At 47.6% G+C, this 26,037-nt stretch overlaps 2 protein-coding genes and 1 non-coding gene across 14 annotated transcripts in view; 2 read left to right on the forward strand and 1 right to left on the reverse strand.

Annotated features, from left to right (window-relative positions):
* Positions 1 to 1,413: 1,413 nt before the first annotated feature.
* Positions 1,414 to 2,748, reverse strand: MRPL51 (mitochondrial ribosomal protein L51). 3 transcript variants are annotated; one of them, XM_073311215.2, is made up of 4 exons: positions 2,642 to 2,748; positions 2,190 to 2,282; positions 1,966 to 2,073; positions 1,414 to 1,737 (listed from the first exon to the last, which is right to left on the reverse strand). In XM_073311215.2, the coding sequence occupies exons 2-4, from the start codon at positions 2,272 to 2,274 to the stop codon at positions 1,541 to 1,543; spliced, it is 390 nt and encodes a 129-aa protein (XP_073167316.1). In that variant the 5' UTR covers positions 2,275 to 2,282; positions 2,642 to 2,748; the 3' UTR covers positions 1,414 to 1,540. The 3 variants fall into 3 exon arrangements, with proteins under 3 accessions (XP_073167316.1, XP_073167301.1, XP_073167306.1); XM_073311200.2 differs by lacking the exon at positions 2,642 to 2,748 and adding an exon at positions 2,521 to 2,621; XM_073311205.2 differs by lacking the exon at positions 2,642 to 2,748 and adding an exon at positions 2,399 to 2,489.
* The window catches only part of NCAPD2 (non-SMC condensin I complex subunit D2), a 59,633-nt gene continuing 36,339 nt past the window's right edge, over positions 2,744 to 26,037 (forward strand). For 2 of the 10 annotated variants that reach the window (XM_073310922.2, XM_073310936.2), the window contains exons 1-18: positions 2,872 to 3,132; positions 6,372 to 6,447; positions 8,078 to 8,136; positions 8,588 to 8,769; positions 9,200 to 9,339; positions 10,192 to 10,319; positions 10,401 to 10,524; positions 10,596 to 10,743; positions 12,233 to 12,430; positions 12,622 to 12,756; positions 13,316 to 13,400; positions 15,120 to 15,297; positions 15,608 to 15,735; positions 16,063 to 16,263; positions 17,567 to 17,741; positions 19,493 to 19,577; positions 20,389 to 20,522; positions 22,334 to 22,466. In XM_073310922.2, coding sequence (XP_073167023.2) covers positions 3,000 to 3,132; positions 6,372 to 6,447; positions 8,078 to 8,136; positions 8,588 to 8,769; positions 9,200 to 9,339; positions 10,192 to 10,319; positions 10,401 to 10,524; positions 10,596 to 10,743; positions 12,233 to 12,430; positions 12,622 to 12,756; positions 13,316 to 13,400; positions 15,120 to 15,297; positions 15,608 to 15,735; positions 16,063 to 16,263; positions 17,567 to 17,741; positions 19,493 to 19,577; positions 20,389 to 20,522; positions 22,334 to 22,466 — 2,442 coding nt within the window. In that variant the 5' untranslated portion in view covers positions 2,872 to 2,999. The other 8 variants (XM_073310915.2, XM_073310929.2, XM_073310887.2 and 5 more) reach the window with 7 other exon arrangements.
* LOC140905656 (small nucleolar RNA U85) lies at positions 8,200 to 8,511 on the forward strand. The gene has a single exon (XR_012156901.1). It is a non-coding gene; the product is annotated as a small nucleolar RNA U85 (small nucleolar RNA).

The raw sequence follows: 26,037 nt of genomic DNA on the forward strand, positions 1-26,037 counted from the left end.
AGCAGGGGCAAGGGGGGGAAGCAGGGTGAGAGAGTCAGGGGTGCCCAGCAGGCCCACCAGTCCCAGACTGCACACTAGGGGATCTAGTCACATAGAGTGTTGGGGTTCTTAGGGATTGGCTTGTTTTGAAATGGAATTAGCTTCATTTTTAGTTTACTGTGAAAATCGGGGTGCTTATTTACCATGTGAAAGTTGGCAACTGTGTCCACAACCCTCTTTCCCTTTCCCACCACAAGTCTGCCTCACATCCCCTTACTGTACGCAGTGTTGTAGCTATGTCAATCCCAGAATTTGGTTCAATAAAAGATATAAACTCATCCATCCTGTCTCTCTCACTTCCCCTTGTAACTCCCCACACAGCTACGAGATGATGCACCAAAGGACAGAGCTGAGTAGAGTGGGGATGGGAATTTAGCAACATTCAGAGAGGCACTGAATAATATCTAGTTATCATTAATAATTTTTTTTGGAAGGGCTATTAAATCTTATACTTGGTTTCAGCCCATCTCTAACTGTGAGAAGTCAGGATGTGAACTAATGGGGGACAGAGTACCACAGATCTGCCTACACCAGGTTTCTTGCACCTGCCTCTGAAGGATCTGGTACTGGCCCCTCTGTGAGAAAGCACTCTTGACCCCAGCTCTGATCCAGCAGGGCTGTTCCTACAAGAGCCTGATAACAACCTGACTTCAGGGAAAATTTCAAAAAGGGTTTCTCTAAATTTCACCTGCTTAAGTTACATTAGTAACCTTTGGCTAAGAAAATTTACCTGTTCAGGGTGTATATTAAATGTAGAGATTAAACACAGGAAGTAGTGTGTATTAAAAGGATTAATCATCCTTTAAAGACAAATTTCAATGCAACTTCACTTCTCGGCTGTTAAGGTAACTTCAGCATTACTCAAGTCACAATTCATTGGAGGGTTCTGAAAGACAGATGACTAAACTGTGAGCTGTAGCAGATGGGGAATCAGTGGAGAAGGAGAATACAAGACAGACTTGCAACTCTCTGGGAGAATTATAAAATGGAATTAAGGTTGTTTGAGTGCTTGTGTCTGGTAATTGAAAACATTTAATGTTTTGTGTCATTTCAATATTAAGGTTGGTGTGACAAACTATGAAGCTGGAAACCAGATACTATAGGGAGGGGTTGCAATAGAGGAAGATGGGGAGCCAAACTAAGGGAAGCAGTAAGAAGATAAATTTAAGGGTGGTGGTGGAGGAGGAGGAATAATCAGCAAAGGTGTACAAAGGGAGCTCAGGACTGGACAAGCAGGAGGGTCTGTGGGTTGGAACTGAGCTTCAAGTGAGACCAGAAGTAGAAGGTGGTTGTGGAAGAGAAACTTAGTTTACTATAGGTTTTGGAGTAACAGCCGTGTTAGTCTGTATTCGCAAAAAGAAAAGGTGCTACAAGTACTCCTTTTCAGTTTATTATGATTTTACAACACCCCATTCTGTGCACAGCTCCAGGTGTTAAACCTGTTAGACCCAGAATGCCATTCCTTCCAGGATGCACATGGCTAGCTCTCACAGGTCTGCTCCTAGCGGTGCTTTCCAGTGCGGTTGAAGCGTCTGTATAGGAACCTGATCCTTTTGTTAAGGTTCTTGTAATCCTGTTCAAACATTCGGTGTCCTACAATTTGCTTCTTGCGGATGCATCTTTGTAGCTCATTTCCCCTCCAGCCTCGCAGCCACCTGGGCCCTGTGATCAAGTCCTTGGGGTGAATGTGGAAGTCTCCTGAGGAGGAAGGGGTAAGTGGGAAACAGATGCAAGTAACAGGAAAACAAACCCAGGGTAGCAGAAATGTTAGCCCCAGGTCCCATCAACTTCAATTCATTCTGACACCATTACATTTTCCCCAGCCCCAGAGTAGGACTAACCTCTACTCTCCTGACCCCCTGATTTGGAGTTCCAGTTATTTTCCCTTCTCCCGTGACATCTTCAGACCCACACTTGGTCACTTACCTAGAATTCCTATATTGTCATAGACCCCAAATAAGGCTCGTTTCTCTGTCCAGCGATCAACTTCTTTAGGTTCAGGGGGCGACTTCACATGGATCCAGCTGGAGACCCCTTGAAACGGAGAAGATAGCTGAAGAACTACATTATCAGTAGAAGGGCCTGACCCTGCAGGTCGCCCTTGCCTGGCCGGGAGGGCAATACAATGTCAGGGTGCGTGCCCCGCTCACCACAGTGGAGGCTCCTCGCGGCCTGGAGCACAGACAGGCTACGGCCCAGGAGGCCCCATCTTGCCAGCTGCAGCAGAGGCCCCATTGTCCACCCTGCAAAGACAGAGCGCCGGTCACCGGAGCGGCCCCGACAGAGCCCACGAAGCCAGGGCGGGACGACCGGGCATGCGCTCCCCGCTCCCTTCCCCCAGGAACCACGGGGCACAGACCGGGCAGGCCCGACTGGAGCGAGGGACTTAGGGGCAGCCCAAGCCCCGCCGAGACGCAGCCATCTTGACCGGCGGCTGCTTCCCACAATGCACCGCTCCCCACGCGGCCTGTCCTGACGCACCCGGTATCCCTGGCCACGGGTCCAGACCAAAGCAACGACAGGTGCTGTCCCCGGACGCCCCTCCCTGACTACGAGCCCGGGCTCGAAAGATTCAAACCCTCTGCCCCCGCCCCCGCCTTACCAGCGCCACGGACCAGGCGTTGGGCGGCCCAGATCTGAGAGGTGGAAGGAGCCTCTGGGGTGTGATTGGTTGTTGGGTTCCAACCGCCCTCTGATTGGCGCCGGTAACAAGGAGGCGGTTGTAATTCGAATGCGGGAAGAGTTGACGGGAACTCTGCTGTTCGGAGGTGGGTAATTGGATGGAGGTGAGCAAAGCGGTCTGTGCTGTGATTGGCTCCCTGGTTTTCCGCGGGCGCTGATAGGCGGAAGCTGGGGGTGATTGTGCTTGCCCGGGCGCCGCGCGGTTTGACCGTTGGGAGGAGGCTCTTGGGGTAGGGAGGCAAGGTGCCGCCGCCGCCCTGTTCCTGGGCAGCCGGGAGATGCCGTCGCCGCCGCTCCCCTGGGAGTTCCACCTGCCCCTGTCCCCGGGCGATCTGCTCCGGAGCGGGGGTCCCGCGCAGTACGTTGTGCAGGAGGTGCTGTCTCTAGCCCAGGTTGCTGTGCAGCTGGCGGGTAAGAGGCGCGGCTCTTTCTCCTCTCCCCCCCCCCACCCCTGGGCTGTGCGGTTAGTAGCGGTGCCGCCTCTCACGTTATGATTGTGACTGGCAATTTTGGGAGTGTTTTTCCTGGTCTCATGAAAACGGATTCTCCCTTATTCAAAATGGCCGCCATCTCCCTTTGCTGTCAATGGGGCTGAAGCCAGCAAAATGGGCGCCATCTCCCGACGGTCTGGTTGCGTGTGGGAGTGAGGCTGCTTTTGGGAAAGTTGGCTGCGCTCTCCAACCGTTTGTGGTAGGTTTCAGAGGGGTAGCCGTGTTAGTTGGTATCAGCGAAAACAACGCGCCCTCGCTGATGATGGGTTCTGCTAGATAACGATCCAAAGCAGAGCGGAGGGACGCATGGCAACAAAAATGATTGGGGGTCTAGAACACATGAGTTATGAGGAGAGGCTGAGGGAACTGGGATTGTTTAGTCTGTGGAAGAGAAGAATGAGGGGGGATTTGATAGTAGCCTTCAACTACCTGAAGGGGGTTCCAAAGAGGATGGGTCGAGACTGTTTTCAGTGGTGGCAGATGACAGAACAAGAAGCAATGGTCTCAAGTTGCAGTGGGGGAGGTCTAGGTTGGATATTAGGAAACACTATCTCGCTAGGAGGGTGGTGAAACACTGGAATGGGTTACCTAGGGAGATGGTGGAATTTCCTTCCTTAAAAAGAAAAGGAGTACTTGTGGCACCTTAGAGACTAACCAATTTATTAGAGCATAAGCTTTCGTGAGCTACAGCTCACTTCCTCAGATGCATATCATGGAAACTGCAGCAGGCTTTATATATACACAGAGAATATGAAACAATACCTCCTCCCACCCCACTGTCCTGCTGGTAATAGCTTATCTAAAGTGATCATCAGGTGGGCCATTTCCAGCACAAATCCAGGTTTTCTCACCCTCCACCCCCCCCCACAAATTCACTCTCCGGCTGGTGATAGCCCATCCAAAGTGACAACTCGTTACACAATGTGCATGACAATCAAGTTGGGCTATTTCCTGCACAAATCCAGGTTTTCTCACATCCCCCCCACCCCCATACACACACAAACTCACTCTCCTGCTGGTAATAGCTCATCCAAACTGACCACTCTTCAAGTTTAAATCCAAGTTAAAAACCTGGATTTGTGCTGGAAATGGCCCACCTGATGATCACTTTAGATAAGCTATTACCAGCAGGACAGTGGGGTGGAAGGAGGTATTGTTTCATATTCTCTGTGTATATATAAAGCCTGCTGCAGTTTCCACGATATGCATCTGAGGAAGTGAGCTGTAGCTCACGAAAGCTTATGCTCTAATAAATTGGTTAGTCTCTAAGGTGCCACAAGTACTCCTTTTCTTTTTGCGAATACAGACTAACACGGCTGTTACTCTGAAACCTTTCCTTCCTTAGAAGTTTTTAAGGTCAGGCTTGACAAAGCCCTGGCTGGGATGATTTATTTGGGGATGGGTCCTCTTTTGAGCAGGGGGTTGGACTAGGTGACCTACTGAGGTCCCTTCCAACCCTGAGATTCTATGTTCATTTTCATTATGTGAGTCAGATGCCACCAGCAAAAGTTTATTTTCTTTTTTGGGTGGTTCAGGTTCTGTAGTTTCTGCATCAGGGTGTTGCTCTTTTAAGACTTCTGAAACCGTGCTCCACGCGTCATCCCTCTCTGATTTTTGGAAGGCCGTTCAGATTCTTAAACCTTGGATCAGGTGCTGTAGCTATCTTTAGAAATCTCACATTGGTACCTTCTTTGTATTTTGAGAAATCTGCAGTGAAAGTGTTCTTAAAATGAACAACATGTGCTGGGTCATCATTGGAGACTGCTGTAACATTATATATACGATAAAATGCGCGTAAAACAGAGCAGGAGGCATACAGTTCTTCCCCAAGGAGTTCAGTCACAAATTTAATTGACACTTTTTTTTTTTTTTTTTTTTTACAAGTGTCATCAGCATGCATGCATGTCCTCTGGAATGGTGGCCAAAACATGAAGGGGCATACAAATGTTTAGCATATTTGGCACGTAAATACCTTGCAAAGCCGGCTACAAAAGTGCCATGCAAACACCTGTTGTCACTTTTAGGTGACATTGTAAATAAGAAGCGGCCAGCATTATCTCCCATAAATGTAAACAAACTTGTTTGTCTTAGCTGTTGGCTAAACAAGAAGTAGGACTAAGTTGAGTTGTAGGCTCAAAGTTTTGTTGTTTTGTTTTTTGAGTGCAGTTACCTAACAAAAACAAATCTACATTTGTAAGTTGCACTTTCAGGATAAAGAGATTGCACTACAGAACTTATATGAGGTGAATTGAAAAATACTATTTCTCTTGGGTTTTTTTTACAGTGCAAATATTTGTAATCAAAATAATATAAAGAGAGCACTGTATATTTTTGTATTCTGTATTGTAATTGAAGTCAATATATTTGAAAATGTATAAAAACATCCAAAATAGTTAATAAATTTCAATTGGGATTCAACAGTGCAATTAAAACTGTGATTAATTGTGGTTATTTTTTTTTGAGTTAATTGCATGACTTAACTGCAATTAATTGACAGCCCTAGTAAATACATGTAAAAAATTGAGAGGATTACTGAAAATTAGGGAGGACTGGCATCTGTGCTTCATGTATGGTCCTGTAGTAATGAGAGAGTGTCCTGGGGCAGCAGAAGTCAGTAGAGTGGGGAGTTGGGAAAATGTTGATACTGGATCTGGGGCCCTGAGCTCTGCTACAACACTTACCTTCTCCCACTGTCTTAGGACTTCTCCTCTACTTGACATCCAAGCAGAAGAGAAGCCCCAGGGGAGCCAGCAAGTCAGAGACCTGATGCTGTTGGATCCAGGGAAGAGGTTGGGGGAGGACACTTCAGGCAGTGAGGCAGGTAACCAGAGGAGTCCAGACAGTAATAGACAATGGATGTCTGTTCCCACATCTTAGGGGTGAGGAGAGGATAAGTGGAGTTATCTGAGCTGCCAGAGAGGGGTGTCCATTTTCTGTCCATTGAAGGTTGTCTTTTCATCCTGAAATTATTACATATAGCCAAAAGAGTGGAGGGGAGTTAAAAAATCAAGAGGCTAAAAAAAAAGTTTAATAGCTTTTGTTTTTTTAAATCTCATGATTTTGTGGGGCCAATCTCATGACTTTTTGGCATTTGTTTCATGATTTTTGATCTCTTGCAGTTGGCAATATTGTGTTAATTGTGTCTCCCCGTCTCTTCAGAATTCCGGGAGGCATTCCGGGTGCAGGGGCCACTGGCCATCCTGCAGCACTTTGACACCCTCTACAGTCTGCTCCAGTGAGTATACCCCGACTTGCGGGGGTGAGGGGGAGTGGCTTGGTCATGGGTTTCAGGGATGATGATCAGTGGTAGTGGGCACTGCTGCTCTTGCTCCTACCAAGGGTTCAGGAGAACAGAGTCCTGGGTATGTCTGCAGAGGTATCCAGATGGGGCTAGGTCAGTTAAGCACTGCTGGGCCTGCACATCACAATTGTACCCATCTGACTGAGCTGGACACCCCTGTCCCTGCAAACTTCTCATCCACAGGGTTCTGAGCCCCTGGCCAGGTCCGTTTATAGATGCCTCGTCTTCCTGAGTGCAGTGGGGCCTGATGCTGTGAGTGGCATAAACCCATCCCCACCCTATGGTTATCCCACTGGGATACTAGTTAGTAATGTAATAACATAAACATTAACTGTTTAACTGGTTACTGCAAATGCTATCTTGGGAAGGAGAAAGTGTTAAGCTGAGCCAAGGGAGAAGTTTGGGAACCATTCCCAGTGCTGAGGGATCTATGAGCATAGACACCTCACTGCTGGGAATTGGGAGTTCCTGGAGGAAAGGGACTGTTACAGCTGGGCAGGAAACAGATTTCCTATCTCACCAATATTTTAGGTAGGCCATTTTGTCTCTGTTTCTCTCTCTCTCCTTTTTTCCCCCCCCTTCAACATCAGGACAAAACTGACACCTTTTGATGTGTGTGTGCACGTGTGATACAGCTGTTTTGAGTTTATTACAGGATAATTTGGTTTTTCTGGGTGGCTGGTTGTTAAATAGCATTGAGTGATGGTTTGTGTATGTGAATTCAGTCTTAAGGCTGGAGTGAAAATTGCTTGTCAGCTTATTTTGCAGTTTGGATAGTTTGTAGTGGGAAAACCTCTTGATTTGTACTAGTCTAGGTCTGCAAAACTTTTGCTGGCATAGCTCTGTCAATAAGGGGTATATAATGGTATCCTATACTTGGCAAAAACTAGACAAGGCCTTAGTTACCATATTATAACTTTTTGCATTGCCTTTGTCTTTTGTAACTTTTTGTGTTCGTACAATATCAGACTCTCACTAGTTCAAATAATTTGCATTTCCAGACCATAGCTAAGTGTTTGGTACTCAGAAGTGAAGTGGTATTTGCTTAATAAGCTTATTCAATAAGCAATAAATTCTGATTGCTCACCTAGATCCATTCTTTTGTTTACATTTTGTTTATAACATTTTAAAATGTTCTCTGAAATCTTTGTGTACGTGTAGAGGCCTGTTTTGGAGGTGCTGATGCACTATAGTAAGAGTTTTGCTCTTAATGTAGGTGTTCAGTCCGTTACCTGAGGAAGAATATAGTGTATCCTCCCAAAACTCTAGCACATACATTTTGAGTACTGAATTTTCTGAGAAATTACAGGTAAATCCATCAATGAGTTAAAATCAGTTAGATTAGTTCTTTTGTCTCCAAATTCTCCAGGGAAACTCTCTGCGGAACCGATTTGAACCTTCTCATAAATTGAGCCCTCTAGTCACAAATGTGGGCAGGTTGGGAGAGGACTGGGTTTAGAAGACAAGTCTAGAGTTGCTTCTGAAGACTCTTGTGTTACAACCTTGAACTAGACCTAGTGCCAGTGGTCATCCTGTATTTTGTCATATGTTGTCTGCCTCACAGCCATTTCCGATCCGTAAATGCTGCAGTCAAGGAGGATGCCCTGGAGCTGATGGGGAAAGGTAGGTATGAGGACCCTTCTCCCCTTGTGGAGGGGATGGTGAGATGTTTGCTTCCTCCCTGCAGCTTTATGATGAAATGAAGGCAAATGTGACCCCATTGGCCGGGCTGCACCCTCACCCATCCCTGATACAGGTCTGTAATCTTGGCAGGCAGTGCAGAGTCGTGTGCGTTCGCTGTAAGGGCAGACCGACAGGAAGTCCCATTTTCCATTTCATTCCTGGCAGGAGATATGCCTGCCCCTAGCAAGTGGTCCTAGGAGCTGGGCAGGATGTGGGGACAGGGTAAACTTAGCATCTCTGGGTCCTGGGTCACAGGGTGTAGCCCAAATTATGGCTGGTGAGGCATGAGCACAGTTCTTTGGTAATCTGATGGCTGCTGTGAATTTCTTACAAGGGAAGTGGGTGCTTGGGTGTGTATGGGTAGTGATGCTTATGCTTTTTCACCCTGCAGTGGTGTCCCGTCACTCCAGTGACCTCTCCTCCATCTTGGATAATCTTGACCTGAGCCCTTCAGACCGCACCATTCACCTCAATGCTCTTAAAATGAACTGCTATGTACTGACACATCTAGTGGAGGCCTTTGAAATAGACTCCTGCAAGAGTGGCTTGGCAGGGCTAGATCCCAGTGGGAAGGTATGTATGCGGGATTGGGGGTGGATTTTATGAAAATTGAGATGCATAAACTTACTGGACTCCATTCAACTTTGTTCGTGCTCACTGATGTCCCCTCAGAGAACTGCAATATCAGTTCAGTGGCATAGCTGGGATTTCCCATATGGATACTGGGCAGGCCAATATGACATGAGGAAAGGCAGGTTGTGGTACATGCACCTCTAAGAATTGCTTATGGGCAGCAGCTTCAGGAGACAGGACATGCCGCCTCTCCCCCCCCCTTCCCCCTCCCCCCCCCCCGCATATTAGAGGAAGGCAGCTGCTTCCATTTGGTGTAGCCCTTTGGTTCCTGGCAGGTTTGAGGCAAGGGTTTCATTACTGTAAAGCTTGAGTGTTGCCTCCGGTTTTAAAAGGGAATGCTGCCTGATGTAAATACCCATAATCTCCTCAGAGCAAGAAGAACCGCACCACGGGCTCAGGCTTCTGCTGGGAGGAGGAGAGGCAGCCACTCATACAGCTGTTAACACAGTTGCTGCAACTGAACCTCCGTCGACTGTGGTGTGGTTTGGTGGTGGAGGAGGAATTCATCAGGTAAAGGTTGAAGTGAATGTTGGGGAGAGGAAGGCAGGATGGAATGGCTGCAGGGGGTGAGCTATATGTGGGAGACTTTTGGAAGGGCTGACTTGTAAGAGGAGTAGGTAAATCAGTTTGTCCCACCTCATTCAAAGGCAATCTATAGGATGTAAACCTCAGGGGAGTAAGGAGGTCAGGGTAAGACTGAACCAAGGAAAAAGTTTGGGAACCATTCCCAGTGCTGAGGGATCTATGAGCATGGACACCTCACTGCTAAGGCCCTGAGAAAAATCTTTTTTGTTCAATTCACTGCAGTGTCATGGGTAAATGTTTGAATTTCCTGGGACAGGCATGGCTCCTGAGTCTCTCTCCCCCTTCTCCCACCCTTTTCAAACTGCTGTGATTTTTTTTTTTTTTTTCCAACATGAGAGAGGTGTTCTCAGTGCTACCCCCTTTCCCTGCTGGCTAGACAAGAAGTAGCAATGATGGCCTAGGGTGGAGTGAATTGGGCTTGGCTGAGCCAGACCACCTGGTGACATGTGTTGATACCTCCACCTGCCCCTGCTCCCCAGGATGGAACTGACCCGCTAGCCCATGATGAACAGCTACAGCCTCCATAGATAGGTAGGAGCGTCTCCCTGCTGTTGGAAAAACCATGGCATTGGGCTAATTTCATGCAGTCCATGAAATTTACACAGGGCCTTATTCATTGCTTAGGACATTGGGAAGTTGGAGCCTGAGCAACAACACTCTGCCCTGTTCTGTCCCGGGGTGAGGAGGTGGAAACTTAGAGGCTCTGCCAGTTCAGATCTCTTTGGTGGGGCTGTCAGATTAGTGTCAGGTCTCCTTCTCTCCCTATTTTCCTTTCAGCTTAGTGACTGGCAGCTGTTACCGCATTCTGGAGAAACCCAGTATCAGCCACCAGAAGCATCGGGCCATGCGGGAGGCAGTAATGCATCTACTTGCTGTGGCTCTGACTCACTATGACCACATGCTCAGTGAGTCTGTCATCTCCCCTTCCTGATGTGGGACCCCCTCGTGTATCCTCTGACCCTTTTTCCCCTCCTCTGGTTTGGCAGGTGCAACTCTGAAGATCACACAGATGCTGCAGCACTTTGAACATGTAGCCCCAGTGTTTGCAGGAGCTGTGAGCCTGTGGGCCACAGAGTATGGCATGAAGAGCATGGTGGGAGAGTTGCTGAGGTGAGAAACTCTCCAAGCCCATGCCCCCTCCATCCCCAGCAGCCTTGGACACTGACTCTTCCTTTGTGCAGGGAGATTGGCCAGAAATGTCCACAAGATCTGACTCGAGATGCTTCCGGAGTGAAGGGTTATGCTGCCTTTCTCACAGAACTGGCTGAACAAATCCCAGCGATAGTGCTGTCAAACATGAGTGTCCTGCTGCATCACTTGGATGGAGAGGTACTGCTTGGAAAGGGGCAAAGCACAGCATCTCAAGGGAAATGAATGTGTAGCATAGTGGTGTCAGATCTTTTGGCCTGAAGACTGAGCGTATTTCACAAAGATCAAGGGGTTGCAATCAATATTCTGGGGCTGATTCTCTGCCTTGCTCCACTCCCTTCATGCTCCAGTGATGCGAACAGAGCCAGAGCCACGTGGTACAGAAAGTACCATGCTGGAAATTGTTCCAGCATAGGTAATATCCAACAGCAGAGAGATGCTGCTCTCCATGGGGCTCCCACAGCCTAACAAGGAAGCAGCCAATAACAGGAGTGCTGTGGGTATTTGCCAGAGGTGGTTTTACCAGGTAAAATGGTTTGTACCACCACAGAACAAAGTAGTTAGTACCAGCTTAAGGCATTTTCTATTTTAAAAACTTTCATTAATGCGTGCCACATTCCTCTTAGCTTTAGTTACATATTCAAGTTGTGGTTACATATGGCAGTAGATTTGTAAACGAATTTAGGTTTGTACAAATAAAAAGTAAAACTTCAGTGGGCACAATACTCGTATGTAATTATAATATCGAACATCAGAATGTCTATACATTCTGGTTTGGTATTTTCTAAAGGAAGTTATACATGTTATGACTCATTTCAGTTTTAAATATTTATATGAACAAAAGTTGAAAACATTTGATTATGTGGAATTGACAGTAATGCAGGGTTGAAGCATTAAGGAATCAGAAGCATGCAGAATTGCAGACTACCACCAAGTCCATTTGGCCATACAGCATTCTGTAGTAGAAGACCAGCTTTGACATCGTGGATTGACCAAGCCTATTCCTCAGTTCTTTGAATGGATGTATCCAAAGTTTGAAAAGATTTGTTTTGTACTTGCTGGATGCTGATGCAATTATTTTTCCCAGTTTAACCCGGGCTTAAGATGGTATTTACAGCATCTTGTCCTAAACTAGTTTTTTCTGGGAAATTGCCAACCCTGGCCAATAGAGCAGCCAGAACTTCTGTCTTTCCTCATCACGATTCAGCATTTGGCCAATAGAGGAGCTGCTGAGAAAATGCATCAGGAAAAGAACAGCAGCTGTTTTGGGGCTGCAGGGGAAGTGGTGCTCCCCATAATAAGGAGCCAGATTTGCTTTTATTTAAACTGCAGGGTGTGGCTTACCTTCAACTCATAACTAAATACAAATTTTCTTAAGTCATTCTCAAAGTCCACAAATGATACTCATGCCACGGATTGGGTGCTGTGGACCTAGGTGCATAGGAGGGCTGGGAGACACAGCCTCCTGGGCTCAGCCACACTTGCTTGTTGTCACACAGAAATTCTGTGGTGGAGCAGGGAATTGAATTTGGGTTTCCCAAATCCCAGGCTAGGTGCCGTAAGCACTGGACCATCCTTGCTGCCTTAGGATGAGTCCTGGTTGGATAGGGGCTTCAGGAATATGCCCTCCCTTCACTCCCAGTATAATGAAGTCATTTTCTCTCTTCAGAGCTATGTGATGAGAAATGCCATCCTGACAGCCATGGCAGAGATGTTGCTGCAGGTGCTGAGTGGAGATCAGCTAGAGGAAGCTGCGAGGAGTACTCGGGACCAGTTCCTGGATACACTGCAGGCCCATTTATGTGATGTCAATGGGTTTGTGCGCAGCCGTGTGCTGCAGCTCTTCACGCGGATTGTCCAGCAGAAGGTGAACCTCTACATGAGGAGCCTGGGGGGTTGGCCTCAAACTGCTCTCCTATGTAAGGGAGAATATCAGGCCTCTTGCTGGGCTCTGAGGAAACTTGGCTGCAAAGAGCCTTCCCAGAGTGAGGAATGAAAGATTGCATCTAATTTTTCCAGGGCCTCTGGGTAACCTCTTCAATCTGCTCTTTGCTGCAGGCCTTGCCCTTGGCTCGGTTCCAGGCTGTGGTGTCTCTGGCTGTGGGCCGTCTCCAAGACAGATCAGTAACAGTGGCTAAGAATGCCATCCAGTTGCTGGCTGCATTTCTCTCAAACAACCCCTTCTCCTGCAAGGTAACCCTTTGTACCATGCTGGAATTTCTGTGTCTCCCCTGGGGCAGGAGCCCCCAGGGAGAGAGTGGTCACCAGTCTTTGGTTGTGGCTCAGGCTCAAGTTTGGAGGCTTCCTTGTTTTTCCTCTGATCCAGGTGCCCTAGTATCTGGGCTTTCCATCCTTTCAAGCAGCTTGCATGTATGCAGGGGCATGGTGTATGCCTCTTAACTCTGCTAAAAACCTGCTCCAGTTTGATTTGAGTCTGCGGTGGGGATTCTTTTTTGGGATCTTGCTCCACCGCACCCCCTCTAGGCCATGAGGTTCATGCTGTTGAACACCCTTCACTTAGACTTTGTCCCAAACTGCCTAGCTTCACAGATCAGCAACCTACTGCAACCCCCGTTCTGGGAAGTGGACTAGAACCAGCTACTCCAGCTTCCAAAATCAGGTGTCTTCTACGGGCCTGGGGTATTTCAAGTGGGAGCTGAAAGCAGGCTGTGGGGGAGAAAGGAGGATCCTAAGATTTAAGAAGATGGAGGATAGAAAGTGAAACATTCCCATTCTCCCCTCACATCCCCAGCTAAGCTGCACTGATTTGGCTGAGCCACTCAAGAAAGAGATGCAGAAGCTGCAAGAAATGAGGGACAAACGTACAGCAACAGCTGGTAATTTCTTTCAACTGGCTAATCTCCATCCAAGTGGATATCCTGTGCGCTCCCAGCAGGAGTTCCTGTGCACTTCTTATTCTACCTCCTGTCTTGCATCCATATTCAACCTGTTGGCCTTGCCCTGTGATGAGCTGCCAAAATCTTAACCGGTTCCCTCCTCACCCCACAAGGGGGTCGTTGCCCACCCCTGCCCCCCGGGACTCCTGCCCCATCCAACCCCCGCGTTCCTTGATGCCCTCCCTCCCCCAGGACCCCTGCCCCATCCGCCCCGTCCCCTGACTGCCCCCAGAACCGGGCAGGAGGGTCTCGTGGGCCACCGTAGTGGGTGCCCGTCCCACCCCTAAGAGCCCCTAAGGACCTGCCGAGGGCTGAGGTGGGGAGTCCCGTCAGTGCTTAGCTGGGGCAGCTCCCAGGAAGCATCTGGCAGGTCCCTCCGTCTCCTAGGGGCGAGGGAAGCATAGCTGGGGGGGAGCAGGGGGAGCGGCCGTTCCCCCACTGATCACATCAAAAGTGGTGCCTTAGACGCCGTCTCCAGGGGTGCTCCAGGGCTGCAGCACCCACGGGGAAAATTTGATGGGTGCAGAGCACCCACAAGCAGCTCCACACCTAGCCCCAGCTCACCTCTGCTCCGCCTCCTCCCCTGAACATGCTGCCCTGCTCTGCTTCTCCACGCACCCACCCAGCTTCCCATGAATCAACTGTTCGCTGCCTGCTTCTCAGCCCTCCCAGGCTTTCCGCTGGCTTCCCACTCAGGCCGAGGGTGGTGGAGGTGAACTGGGGCGGGGAGTGGTTCCCCTGCATGTGCACTGCCCCCCCCCCCCCAGTGTGAAGCTGCCGCCTGCTTCCTGTGCAAACAGCTGATTCCTGGGGAGCCTGGGGGAGGGAACAGGGCAGAGAAGCAGAGCAGGGTAGTGCCTTCAGAGGCAGAGCAGAGGTGAGCTGGGGGCGGGGAGCTGCCGGTGGGTTCTCTGCACCCACCAAATTTTCCCCTTGGGTGCTGGAGCACCCATGGAGTTGGCACCTAAGGTGCCACTTTTGGCCAGTTAAATTTAGAAACCCTTTTAGAACTGGTTGTCCCCCCGCAGTACAATCTGTTCTAAAAGGGATTCTAAATTTAACAACTGGTTCTAGTGAACCGGCTCCAGCTCACCGCTGGCCTTGCCCCAATCTCTTATCCATTTGACATTCTGTGGCCTTAGAGCAGTGGTTCTTAACCTTTACTGCAGCCTGCACCCCTTTGGTTCTCAAAATATATTCTTGCACCCCTTATCAAAAATCATTGAAGTAGGTCAGTTCTTTAAACCTAGATATTTTTTTGTTTGTATATTACAGTAATTGTTAAATGTAATACATAGGTTTGATTAAACAAAGTAGTTGTACTTACGTGCCTGTGCTTAATTTGTGTTTTCGATGATTTATCTTCTAAAAAAAACCTGGCATGTCTCGCACGCCCAGAAAACGCATCTTGCACCCCCAGGGGGTGCATGCACCCCAGGTTAAGAACCACTGCCTTAGAGCATGGCCCAGACCATCAGAAGCTCTCCGTAGGGAGAGGGAGGATTAGGAGGGGTAAGCAAAGGGAGTGGATCTAGCCTTGGGGATCTAGAGAGGGGAATGCAGGACCCCAACCCCATCTCAGTCTAAGCTGTTTCCCTCACTTTAGGATAATGGGTCTGGATATCTGTATCATTCCCTTCCTCTGCCCTCTTTTCCTAGCTGCACTAATTACCCCAGAGGAGGAGTGGGAGGCCATGCAACCAGAACTTAGGGCCACCATACATCAGCTCCTTCACCCATTGCAAGGAGACGAGGAGGAAGAAACACTCGAGGTTGAGGAGAATGCACTGAATACGGCTGAGCGTATCATCCAGTTGCTGAGGAAGCTAAATTACAAGTGAGTGGGGGACCCTCCAGTGGGCCCCAGTTGAATGGGTGGGGCCTTCACTCTGGGGAAGAGGGTTACTCTAGGAACTTCCATCTGTAATCATATCATTAGGTGAGGTCTGAGCCCTGGGAAAGGGGTAACACCATGTGGGAGATTGAAGACTTGTGTGGAAAGAGCTCTGCTCTATACACTAGGCTGGAGGTGCTGACAGGAGCCACTGTCCCACAGGTCCAGGGACGAAGCTGAGTGGTGGATTTCTTCACTGACATACTCTCCCCACCTAGTGGATGATTTCTTATTGTGTGTTCTCTCTATCCAGGGATGCTATCCGTCTAACACAGATGGCTGTGTGCCACTTCCAGGGGATGGAGCCCTTCACCAGCAGTTCAGGGTTGGAGGGTGACAAGGAAACCATGATCCTGGGCATTCTGAGGACACTCTACACAGGTAGCTTTTTTGAGCCTGCTAGTTTTTTGTCCTGGGGCCATATTGATTCCAATACTATAGAGGTGAAACACTTTAGATCCCTTTTCTTCAGCCCTGTCTTTGCTTGTATTGCACCATACCATAGTAGTGAGACTTCACTGACAGTGGAGTGAGAATCCAGCTCTAGGTCTAAATCTCCCTTTTGACTACCTGGCTGAGCTGATGTTAGATTGTGTTGTTTGGAGAGGGGCTCTTGGTTTACGTCACCAGGGGTGAAGGGGGAGAGGTCAAAGAGCAGTTTCTCATGGCCCACAGCATTGTTTATGGATCATTATTTTTGCTGTGTAGATTCCCACCTGGAAAACCATATCCAACATCCTTTGCATAGCAGTGGGGATGAAGACCCTGTAATAGAGCAGCAGCCACCACCTGAGCTGGTTAAGCAGGAGATGCTGGTGCAATATCTGCAAGATGCCCACAGCTTCTCTATGAAAATCACTGAAGCCTTGAGCATGGTCAGCAGGATGATGTATGAAAGCTCTGTCTCTGGTAGGTTGGGTAGACACAGATCAATCATCCTACCCATTAAGATTTCCCAGGTCCTAAGCTTGGTGTATGAGAGCTCTGTTTTGGTTATGTGGGAGAGGCCGGGACTGGAGTAGGCTGGACAGGTGCCTTGGGGGTTTGCCTACCTTATTTACACTAGGCTCACAATACCAGTCAAGAGGGTTATCATGGGGAAAGTGCAGTCTTGTCGGGGGGAGAGAAGGGCTTCCTCTGGTGTCAAAAAGCTTCAACAAGCTTTTTAGGTAAATGTAGAGGATTCAGCCTGAGGGCTGAAGATATTTCAAAATGTCAGGTGGTCGCAATCAATTTTTTGGGGCAGATTCTCTGCTCTGTTCTTCTTTTCTGCTTGGGTGGTGTTCAAATAATGAACACCCCCTGCAGCTCTCTTGTTTTCCCTGATATACACAAAGAGCCAGCATAGCTGGCTTCTATGTTGCCACACTGCATGGTTCCTAGGTATGCCAAAGAGCAAGGAGAGTGGTTGGTGGTCCATGCTATGCTGTGGCTAATCACAGCTGGTGTATGGCCTCTGGGAGCAATAGCCAGCTGGTTCAAGTTGGAACAGACCTCAGGATGCTGCAAACCTGTGTAAGAGGTGGGGAGGAGAATCAGAAAGCTGTAAATACTTGATTCGCAGCTTCTCTTTCCTTAAATTGTCCTCTTCTCTTCTTCCCCCCCATTCCCTCCTCTTTCTTCTGGTTTGGTGGGCAGCAGCAGGGGGCCACAGGAACCATCTTTGCTTCCCAATCTCTGATGGAGCCAGTCAAGCTCTTATTGTACTCTGCCTGGGGCTCCTGTAGCCTGGTATGAAAGATGCCATGGAGCAATTGGATCAGTTGTACAAGAAAATGGTATAACAGTGTGTGGCTGGCAGGCATGCTGCTGAGTAGCTGCAGTAGGGAAGAAATGGCAGCTGCTTTAAATCACATTTTTTCATAGCAAGTGAGCTGTTTCAAAATGCTTTTGTTCAAAAATTGCAGGCGTGGCTCTGGAAACGTTATCGATTCCTAATCAAATACAGGGTTTGTTGGTTTTTGTTTTGGGGGGGGGGGGGGGATTGACATATTTTTGGGCCACTGTTTGGACACTGCTGAAAGCGCTGTAGCAGCCACCTCTCTGCCCCACGGGGAGGGGACAATAGTGTGTATGGGGAGAGAAGGGGGCGTCTTTTGTATGTGTGTTATGAGTTTGCTGGAAGAACAATGGGTGCATGATTTATTTCTTAATGATGTCTCTGGCCGGGATTGTGTAAAGCTGAACTGACTTCTCTCTCTACTCCCCACAGTGGTGCAGGAGGCCATTGAGTTCTTTGTGACAGTCTCACAGTTTGGTGTCCCCCAGGCACTGCATGGAGTTCAAAGGATGCTTCCTCTTATATGGTCTAAGGAGCCAGGTATTAGAGAAACCGTGCTAAGCGCCTACAGGAGGCTCTATCTGAGCCCCAGCGGGGACTCGGAAAGGTATGGAACCCCCAAATCAGGAGGTGCTGTTGGAAATGGAGTGTGGACAGTGCTCAAATTCATACTGAGCTGTAATACTAGTGGGTGATGAGCTGCAGGGTGGCTTAATGAAGTTCCGGGGTGCAATCCAGACCACTGAGGGGTTGTAATTGCCTGCCCTGCAACCTTGAGTGCCTTGCAATGCTTTGCTATTTGGAGCTATCAAAGTGGGCCAGTGTCACACCCTGTGTCTGTATATAGCTGCAGCCCTGGTCCAGTAGCTAGTCAACACTCTAGTCACACACTGGCTTCCACCAGCATTGGTTACTACTTGCCAGATGTTCCCAACCCACTCCCAATCCTGAAAATGTGTGTTCTGCACTACACAGGTAGCTTTTCTGAGCTCGCTAGTTTCTTGTCCTGGGGCTGTATTGATACCAGTACCTATAGAGGTAAAACACTTTATATCCCTTTTCTTCAACCCTGTTTCTGCTTGTTTTGCACCATACCATAGTAGTGAGACTTCACTGACAGTGTGGTGAGAATCCAGCTCTAGGTCTAAATCTTCCTTTTGACTGCCTGGCTGAGCTGATGTTAGATTGTATTAGCCCTCTCCTGCGCAATTCAGATATTAAAGGTCAGTTGCCTCTGTAAAGATTTGCTACTTTAACTGGAGTTACAAAACACTGGGTTGATTTTAGATTAAGGAAGATGGGATTTTAAGTAGAGCTTAAGTCATTTAAGTGATTAAAAAAATTTGCACGATTAATCACACTGTTAAACAATAATAGAATACCATTTATTTAAATATTTTTTGGATGTTTTCTACATTTTCAAATATGTTGACTTCAGTTACAACTAGGGCTGCCAATTAATTGCAGTTAACTCGCGCAATTAACTAAAAAAAATTTAATTGTGATTAATCGCAGTTTTAATCCCACTGTTAAACAATAGAATACCAATTGAAATTTATTAAATATTTTCGATGTTTTTCTACATTTTCATATCTATTGTATTGTGTGTGTTTTTTGATTACAAATATTTGCACTGTAAAAATGATAAAAGAAATAGTATTTTTGAATTCTCATACAAGTACTGTCGCGTAGTCTTTGTGGTGAAAGTGTAATTTATTTACATTATAAAAATGGCAACACTCTTCCAAGATTTCACTTTCGTAGTTTGTATCACTTCGAATAAATCTGATATAAAACAAGGCTTCTATGTTTCATCAAGGAGTATCGGATGTGAAACAGCATGAAGGTATTTAAGAAGCCGACTCAGTCCCTCCTTCACAAGCATTCAGGTCTTGAGCAGTCCAGGCAAACAATGCACATTACAACAAAGCTTAAACTTGTTCTTCATCATAATTTTAAAAACACTAGCTGCCTATTTAATTTTAAAAACAGCAAAAAATATCCACCTCCCTTTCCATTTCTTATAAGGAGTCTTGAAGTTTAAATCTCCTCAGTGTGATAGATATGCTTGGAAGTCCAGGAGTTCTGGGCTGCTGGCTCCGCACCTGCCCTAGGGACAGCTCTGCCCACCATTAGGGAACTTTTTCCCAAGAACCCCCTATAACATTTTGCGAACCCCCAGGGGTTCACGAACCCCAGTTTGGGAACCACTGCCCTATTCCCAGATGTTTATGTATCCTGCTGGGGGAAGAGAGTACAAGCACACTACATTTCACAGACTGGTTTGCTGTGTGTGGGATTTGGATCTGGGAGGTAGTCGCATGTAAATTGCCTTTTGTTTGCTTATCTCCTGTATAGGGCCAGGGCGGAGAGTCTGGTGCGGTCTCTTTCCCTCCTCATGGTAGATGCATCACTAGGGACCATTCAGTGCTTAGGGGAAATAGTAAGTACTAGTCCCACCCTGTATCAGATTCTGTCCAAGATTTTGAGCCTTTGTTTTGCTCCCTGTGAAGGGTTTGACTTGCTGCTGGTGCCTCCTTGTGGCTGGGCTTGGCATAGCAGTTTTCTCCCTGCTGCTGCCAAAGGCTGCTCTGCCTCTGTGGTGACCTGCCTCTTCCTTGGCCCTCTGGCCAGGCCGCTTTAATGTCTCTTTTCTTCCTGGGTAGTTCATGAACAAAAAGTAAGTGGAATTAACTCAAATAAACTGAGTTAATAAGAAATAGACAGGAATAATTCCCTCTTACCCCTGGTCTACACTGGGGGGGGGGGTGATCTAAGTTACGCAACTTCAGTTACGTCAATAACGTAGCTGAAGTCGACTTATTTAGATCTACTCACCGCGGTGTTTTCACTGTGGTGAGTCGACTGCTGCTGCTCCCCCGTTGACTCTGCCTGTGACTCTTGAGGCGGTGGAGTACAGGACTTGATGGAAGAGCACTCGGGGGTCAATTTATCGTGTCTAGACTAGACGCAATAAATTGACCCCCGCTGGATCGATCACTACCCGCTGATCCAGCAGGTAGTATATACATACCCTTAGTGTGTATCAGAATCTGTCTCTCCCTTCCCTCGGGGAGGGGCCTTTAGTTTGTGGTCATTTGGGAAGCTCCCTTGTTGTCCAGTGTAGGGTTTGTATACCCCATCACATCACAGTAATTTAGCCATCCCAATAAGATCCCCTCATGAGGGTGTGAAACATGTCCCACTTGCTGTATTCTTGCATCCCTAGTTAATGTTGTCCCCTTCCTCTCCAGATCTCAGAGTTTGTGCAGAAAGATGAAATAAAGCCACTTGTGGTCCACCTGCTCTGGGAGCAGTTCACTGAGAAATCACCGTGTTTGTCACTGGAGCGCCATGCTGCTGTCATGCTGCTGGGGATGATGGCACGGTAAGCCCATACATAGTTCAGGTCTTTCTGTATCAGTACTGATTCCATGAAAGCAAGGAGTCTTCCCAGAGTTGAGTACATACAACGCCTTTGTGGACTGCAGCATCTGGCTCTAGATTCTGTGGCAAGGTCCCTGATTTCTGCAGAGATGGATCATTCAGAAATGAATACTACTTGAATTAGACATGGAAATACTGTGTCCCACCAGCCCCAGGTTCTCTAGGTTGTTAACTTGATACTGAATTCCCTGTGGTCTAAGCTAGGCTACCTTCCCTTTTTTATGGTATATTATACTACGCTTCTGTGTACCTAGTTACAGCTGCATTCTACAGATGAGGGAAAGCTACTGAATAGGGGTATTTGAAGACTGGATATGAGTCAGCAGTGTGCCCTTGTTGCCAAGAAGGCCAATGGCATTTTGGGATGTATAAGTAGGGGCATAGCGAGCAGATCGAGGGACGTGATCGTTCCCCTCTATTCGACATTGGTGAGGCCTCATCTGGAGTACTGTGTCCAGTTTTGGGCCCCACACTTCAAGAAGGATGTGGATAAATTGGAGAGAGTCCAGCGAAGGGCAACAAAAATGATTAGGGGACTGGAACACATGAGTTATGAGGAGAGGCTGAGGGAGCTGGGATTGTTTAGCCTGCAGAAGAGAAGAATGAGGGGGGATTTGATAGCTGCTTTCAACTACCTGAAAGGGGGTTCCAAAGAGGATGGCTCTAGACTGTTCTCAATGGTAGCAGATGACAGAACGAGGAGTAATGGTCTCAAGTTGCAGTGGGGGAGGTTTAGATTGGATATTAGGAAAAACTTTTTCACTAAGAGGGTGGTGAAACACTGGAATGCGTTACCTAGGGAGGTGGTAGAATCTCCTTCCTTAGAGGTTTTTAAGGTCAGGCTTGACAAAGCCCTGGCTGGGATGATTTAACTGGGAATTGGTCCTGCTTTGAGCAGGGGGTTGGACTAGATGACCTTCTGGGGTCCCTTCCAACCCTGAGATTCTATGATTCTATGACTTTGGTATTGCAGATGAGATGTATCTTTCCGTCCCCACTTTGGTCAGGGGAGGAGATGGCTTTACATTTTGGGACATGGGGATTTCAGTTCTTTATCTCCCAACCTAGTGATCCATGAGAGCACATACCTGCCCCCACTGGTCCTCACATCCCCTACTGCATCAGTCCATGATCCACCTAGTGGGTGTTTCCAGAACTCTTGATGTTAGAGATGGGAGAATCCCCAGTGAGGTCCATGTGGTGCACCCTTCACCTGTGGGGCTGCAGCCAGATCATGTCACAAGTGTTAAGTATAGATCCTCAAAGATATTACTGCTGCGCAGCCCTAGGGTAACTTTCAGCAGCATTTGCGAAGCAGACTGACCCATTTTTTTTTTTTTGCACAGGAGGGGAGGAGGGAGCAGAACTACCCTGAGCTGCTGGACTCTGTTCTCCTCCTCCTGTAAAAATTATGTCAGATGCTGCCTCTTCTCCTTTCATTACCCCAAAAATCTTCTCTGCTCTTGAGGGGGAGAAGAGGTTTGCAACATTGTTTCAGCTATAGCAATGTACGGTCCAGTTTGCTTAGTTTCAATGCTGTTGGCCCCCCACCAGAGCATGTGTAATACCCACCTCCCTGGAATTTGGTTTACTGTCTCAGCTAGGTCAGTTGGCAGCTGTTTTCTCAGGCTCAAGTCCCTCCTCGTCCCTGGGGCACAAAGTAAACTTTGGCCGTTTTCACATATTTGATGTAAGCTTTCAAGAGCAACCCTACCTAATCACATGTATTTCCTCCTAACCACTGCCACTCAGGGGAAAGCCAGAGATTGTGGGCAGTAACCTGGATGTTCTGGTGAAGACTGGGCTAGATGAGAAGGTAATTGAAAACTATCGCCTCGCCCAAGAAGTGTGCAGTGCCATCTCCAAACTTGCCAGCAGCAACAAGGTAAGGCTAGTACTTTGCAAGTGAGCTCCCCAAAACCAGAAATGTTGAGCATCTTAAATGGGCTGCCATTGTTAGATCATCTATCCATGAACCTCTAATTCATAGGAAAATAGGTTTATCAAGTCTAGGTCCACACATCCATATGATGCCTCCACAATGTAGACTAGAAGATGTAAGTGGAACCATTTCTGTCCATTACTGACAAGATAAGGCTAACTTCATTTGGTGGAAACTGGGACAGCAGATTCTCCAATTGTTTTCCCATCAGTGAGCTTCCAGAGTGGTAATTGAGATGGAGGCCAGCTTGACCAGCTGGGGAGTCTGTTTCTTCAAACCATCTGTCCTAAATTCTCATAGCATCAGGTTCAGATCTTTGTTTATATTGGTGGAAGAATCGCATTTAAAGTTTTACATGTAAATTGAAGGTCAAACAGTGCAGTGGACTGGCTCAGTCCCCAGAGAATACAGCAAGTGAAGTGATCGCTCATAGGTGTCTGCAGCCCTAGATTCAAGAATTGGGACACAATAGAGCTTTTTGCTCCCCAGACCAATACAAAGCCTCCCAGATTGCTATCTAGTACCCTTCCAGGAGAAGATGATGCAATAGGAGAGCCTGTCTCAGACATGGCCATCCAGGTTGTTGAATGTGTTTTTGCTCTGTCCTGCCCACACAGCCATCCAAAAGGTTTAGAAAGGGCTTTAGTGATATTGAGCACCCTTTGCTGACCCAGGAGGCCTTGGATTTTTTTTCAGATCCAAGCAGTCTAACATCCAGTTTACTGATATTCTGTCCTACGGAATCTATCTTAGGACTTATGAGATTTGTGCAGGAAATAGCCCAACTTGATTGTCATGCACATTGTGTAAAGAGTTGTCACTTTGGATGGGCTATCACCAGCAGGAGAGTGAATTTGTGGGGGGCGGGGGTGGAGGGTGAGAACCTGGATTTGTGCTGGAAATGGCCCACCTGATGATCACTTTAGATAAGCTATTACCAGCAGGACAGTGGGGTGGGAGGAGGTATTGGTTCATATTCTCTGTGTATATATGTCTGCTGCAGTTTCCACGGCATGCATCTGATGAAGTGAGCTGTAGCTCACAAAAGCTTATGCTCAAATAAATTGGTTAGTCTCTAAGGTGCCACAAGTACTCCTTATCTTAGGACTTAAGACCTTGTTTTGCTTTCAGGCCCAACAGGCTCAGACTGGCTGCTTGAACTTTGAAAACAAACACTTGAAAAAGAAAAGCTAATCCCCTGAAATTGTGAATAGGGGCTGTCCTGTACAAGGAAGTCTCATTCAGACACTGGTGTAAACAGAAAAGGGGTATGACTAGCCTTGTCAGTAGTGGATGAAACCTATAGTATGGATCTGTGGACGTTTACTTTCATAAACTAGCAGGATAAATTGGGATTCTTCATGTAGCTCTGTATATTCCCATTTGTGGGTAATGTGCTGACCAATGCTGCCTAATAGTGGAACCTTCTCCAAGCAATGCCTATTGGAGCCCACATGCACTCTCTCCTGCCCATCTCCTCTGTCTGCGAACATTCTGAGTTCAAGGCTATATAAAGGGGCACTGCACCCTTCACCATCTCAATTCCTTCCCAACTGCAAGCACCAGACGGAAGTGAATTTCTCCGAATCTTCGGATCCAGGGTTTTTTTCCTACCTTAGTGCCTTGTCAGTTGTAGTGTTAGAGTGGTTAGATTTTTTTGGTTGGGTTCTGTGGGATGGCAGATCTGGGAAAAAAAAGCAGACTTCAAGAGATTTTGCTTCCTGCCCAATGGTCTTCCTGGCATCTGATAGCCCTGTGAGATGTCTCAGAGAAGGCCACTCTTCTTAGTGGTCCATCGGTTGGCTCTTCACATGCAGCACACATAAGGAGAGGCTAAGAAGTGGTTGGGGATCCTTTTTGTGTGATTTTTGTTAAAGTTCCACATTCTGGAGTTGCTTCATAAAAATTGTGATGAGGTGTTGAAATCCACACCAGCCCTGAAAGAGAGAGGAAGCTAGGAAACGGCCCATTAGTATGATAGGCCACAAATGAAGGGCTGAGACTGGAGAAGAAACCCCTGATTGGAAATGAAGCTCAGCTGAGCAAGTGTGGGCTGGGCTAGTGTAAGGCCAGGAAGCTGGCAACAGAAATGGAGGCAGTGAAGAAGTCTGCAGCCACTCTGCATTAGAAGGGAAAGGAAGGAACCCAGGGAAAGAGGAGGACCTTGGGAGCCTGGCCTGAGGGAAGAGTGTACCCAGAAAAGAGAATGGTGGAGAAGGGAATTGGGTAGGAAGCAGAGCAGAGAGAGAGCAGCAAGGTTGGGGACTGCACAGACCGTGGCTGCATATTGTAGGGTTCTTGGATTGGAACCCAGAGCAGTGGGCATGCCTGGATTGCCCTACCAGCCACTGACAGAATGGCAGTGCCTGGACAGCAGGTTCAGTGAAACTAGACCAGAAGGGGAAAACCCCACAGTGACTTGGCCAGCAGGCCAAGTTACAAAGAGGAAGCTGCAGGTTCTGGAGTGAGAGAGGAGCCACAGAGAGAGAGAAGATGATGGCTTGAGAGACCACAAGGGGAGGCGTTGGACCTGGAAGAGAGCTATTCCCCAGAGCAGCCTGAAGAAGGTGCCACCTATGGTGAGTGTGACACGGATCCTTCTGTGAAAGCTGCTAAGGCATCATCTGTTCAGACTGCAGCTAAGGAGCCTATATTAAAGCTGTCCTGACTAATTTCCATTCCGAAGAAGGAGGCTAGGTAGAAAATGGCCAATGTTAGCAGTGCCAGGTCCTGTGGATCAGGTTTGTTGGATCTTTAAGATTCAAATCTGTTTTCTTCAGTTGTGGCTATAAGAGCTGAGGTAGTTCCGCAATTTACGTTCAAGTCCAGGATTACAGACAGAAAACTTTCCCCAGATCCAGTGACGCATATGTTTTTATTAACCCCAGTACTGATGTTGTCTCCAAAGAGGACGTTTCACTGTGCTGCATCTGATCATTCATCTGGTATGAGTGAGAGATCGCTTGGGGATGGGAAGAGAAGGACCTTGATGGTTGCAAGATCTAAATCCCCTAGTCTTGAGAAGCAGGTAGGAGAGAATATTTTGAGTTTTTCCCTAGAACAGTCTGTCTCCTCTTCCTTCTCCTAAGACTCCTGCTGGGTCACCAGACAGACCTTTTTTACTTTTCATTTCTCTTCTATGCCCCTCCCTGCCCCACAGCGCTATTATCCCTGGTAAGATCCATTGCAGCTCTGAAATCGGACCTAAAGTTACAAGAGGATCAAGATGGATTTAGAAGACCTGAGCAGTCTGTTTGTTCCAGCTAGAACTGTTTTCCTGTAACCTTGTGGACAGTTTGTATCCTTATTTAATAGATATGTTTCCAGATTATTGGAGAGACTGACAGTCCTGGGCAACATGGTCTTACTAGGCCCCACCTGAAGAGGTGTGTTGGGGTTTTTTTGATCATCTACAGTATGGGTTGGGTAGTGAGGCTCTAGCTGAAAAGGATCCAGTCAAAGTGATCTTTTCGGATCCAATGTCCTCTGAGGAAGAAGAGAAATTGGTTCCTCT

The sequence above is a fragment of the Lepidochelys kempii genome, chromosome 1 (genome assembly GCF_965140285.1).
Source record: "Lepidochelys kempii isolate rLepKem1 chromosome 1, rLepKem1.hap1, whole genome shotgun sequence".
NCBI classification, from domain to species: Eukaryota; Metazoa; Chordata; order Testudines; family Cheloniidae; genus Lepidochelys; species Lepidochelys kempii.

Bases quoted from the DNA above. Each gene is read 5' to 3' on its own strand.
- MRPL51 (XM_073311215.2), bottom strand. From the start codon at position 2,274: ATGGGGCCTCTGCTGCAGCTGGCAAGATGGGGCCTCCTGGGCCGTAGC. The intron at 2,074-2,189 runs GTGAGCGGGGCA...CTCCGTTTCAAG, and splicing joins CGCGAGGAGCCTCCACTGTG to GGGTCTCCAGCTGGATCCAT. The intron at 1,738-1,965 runs GTAAGTGACCAA...CTTCCTCCTCAG, and splicing joins TGACAATATAGGAATTCTAG to GAGACTTCCACATTCACCCC.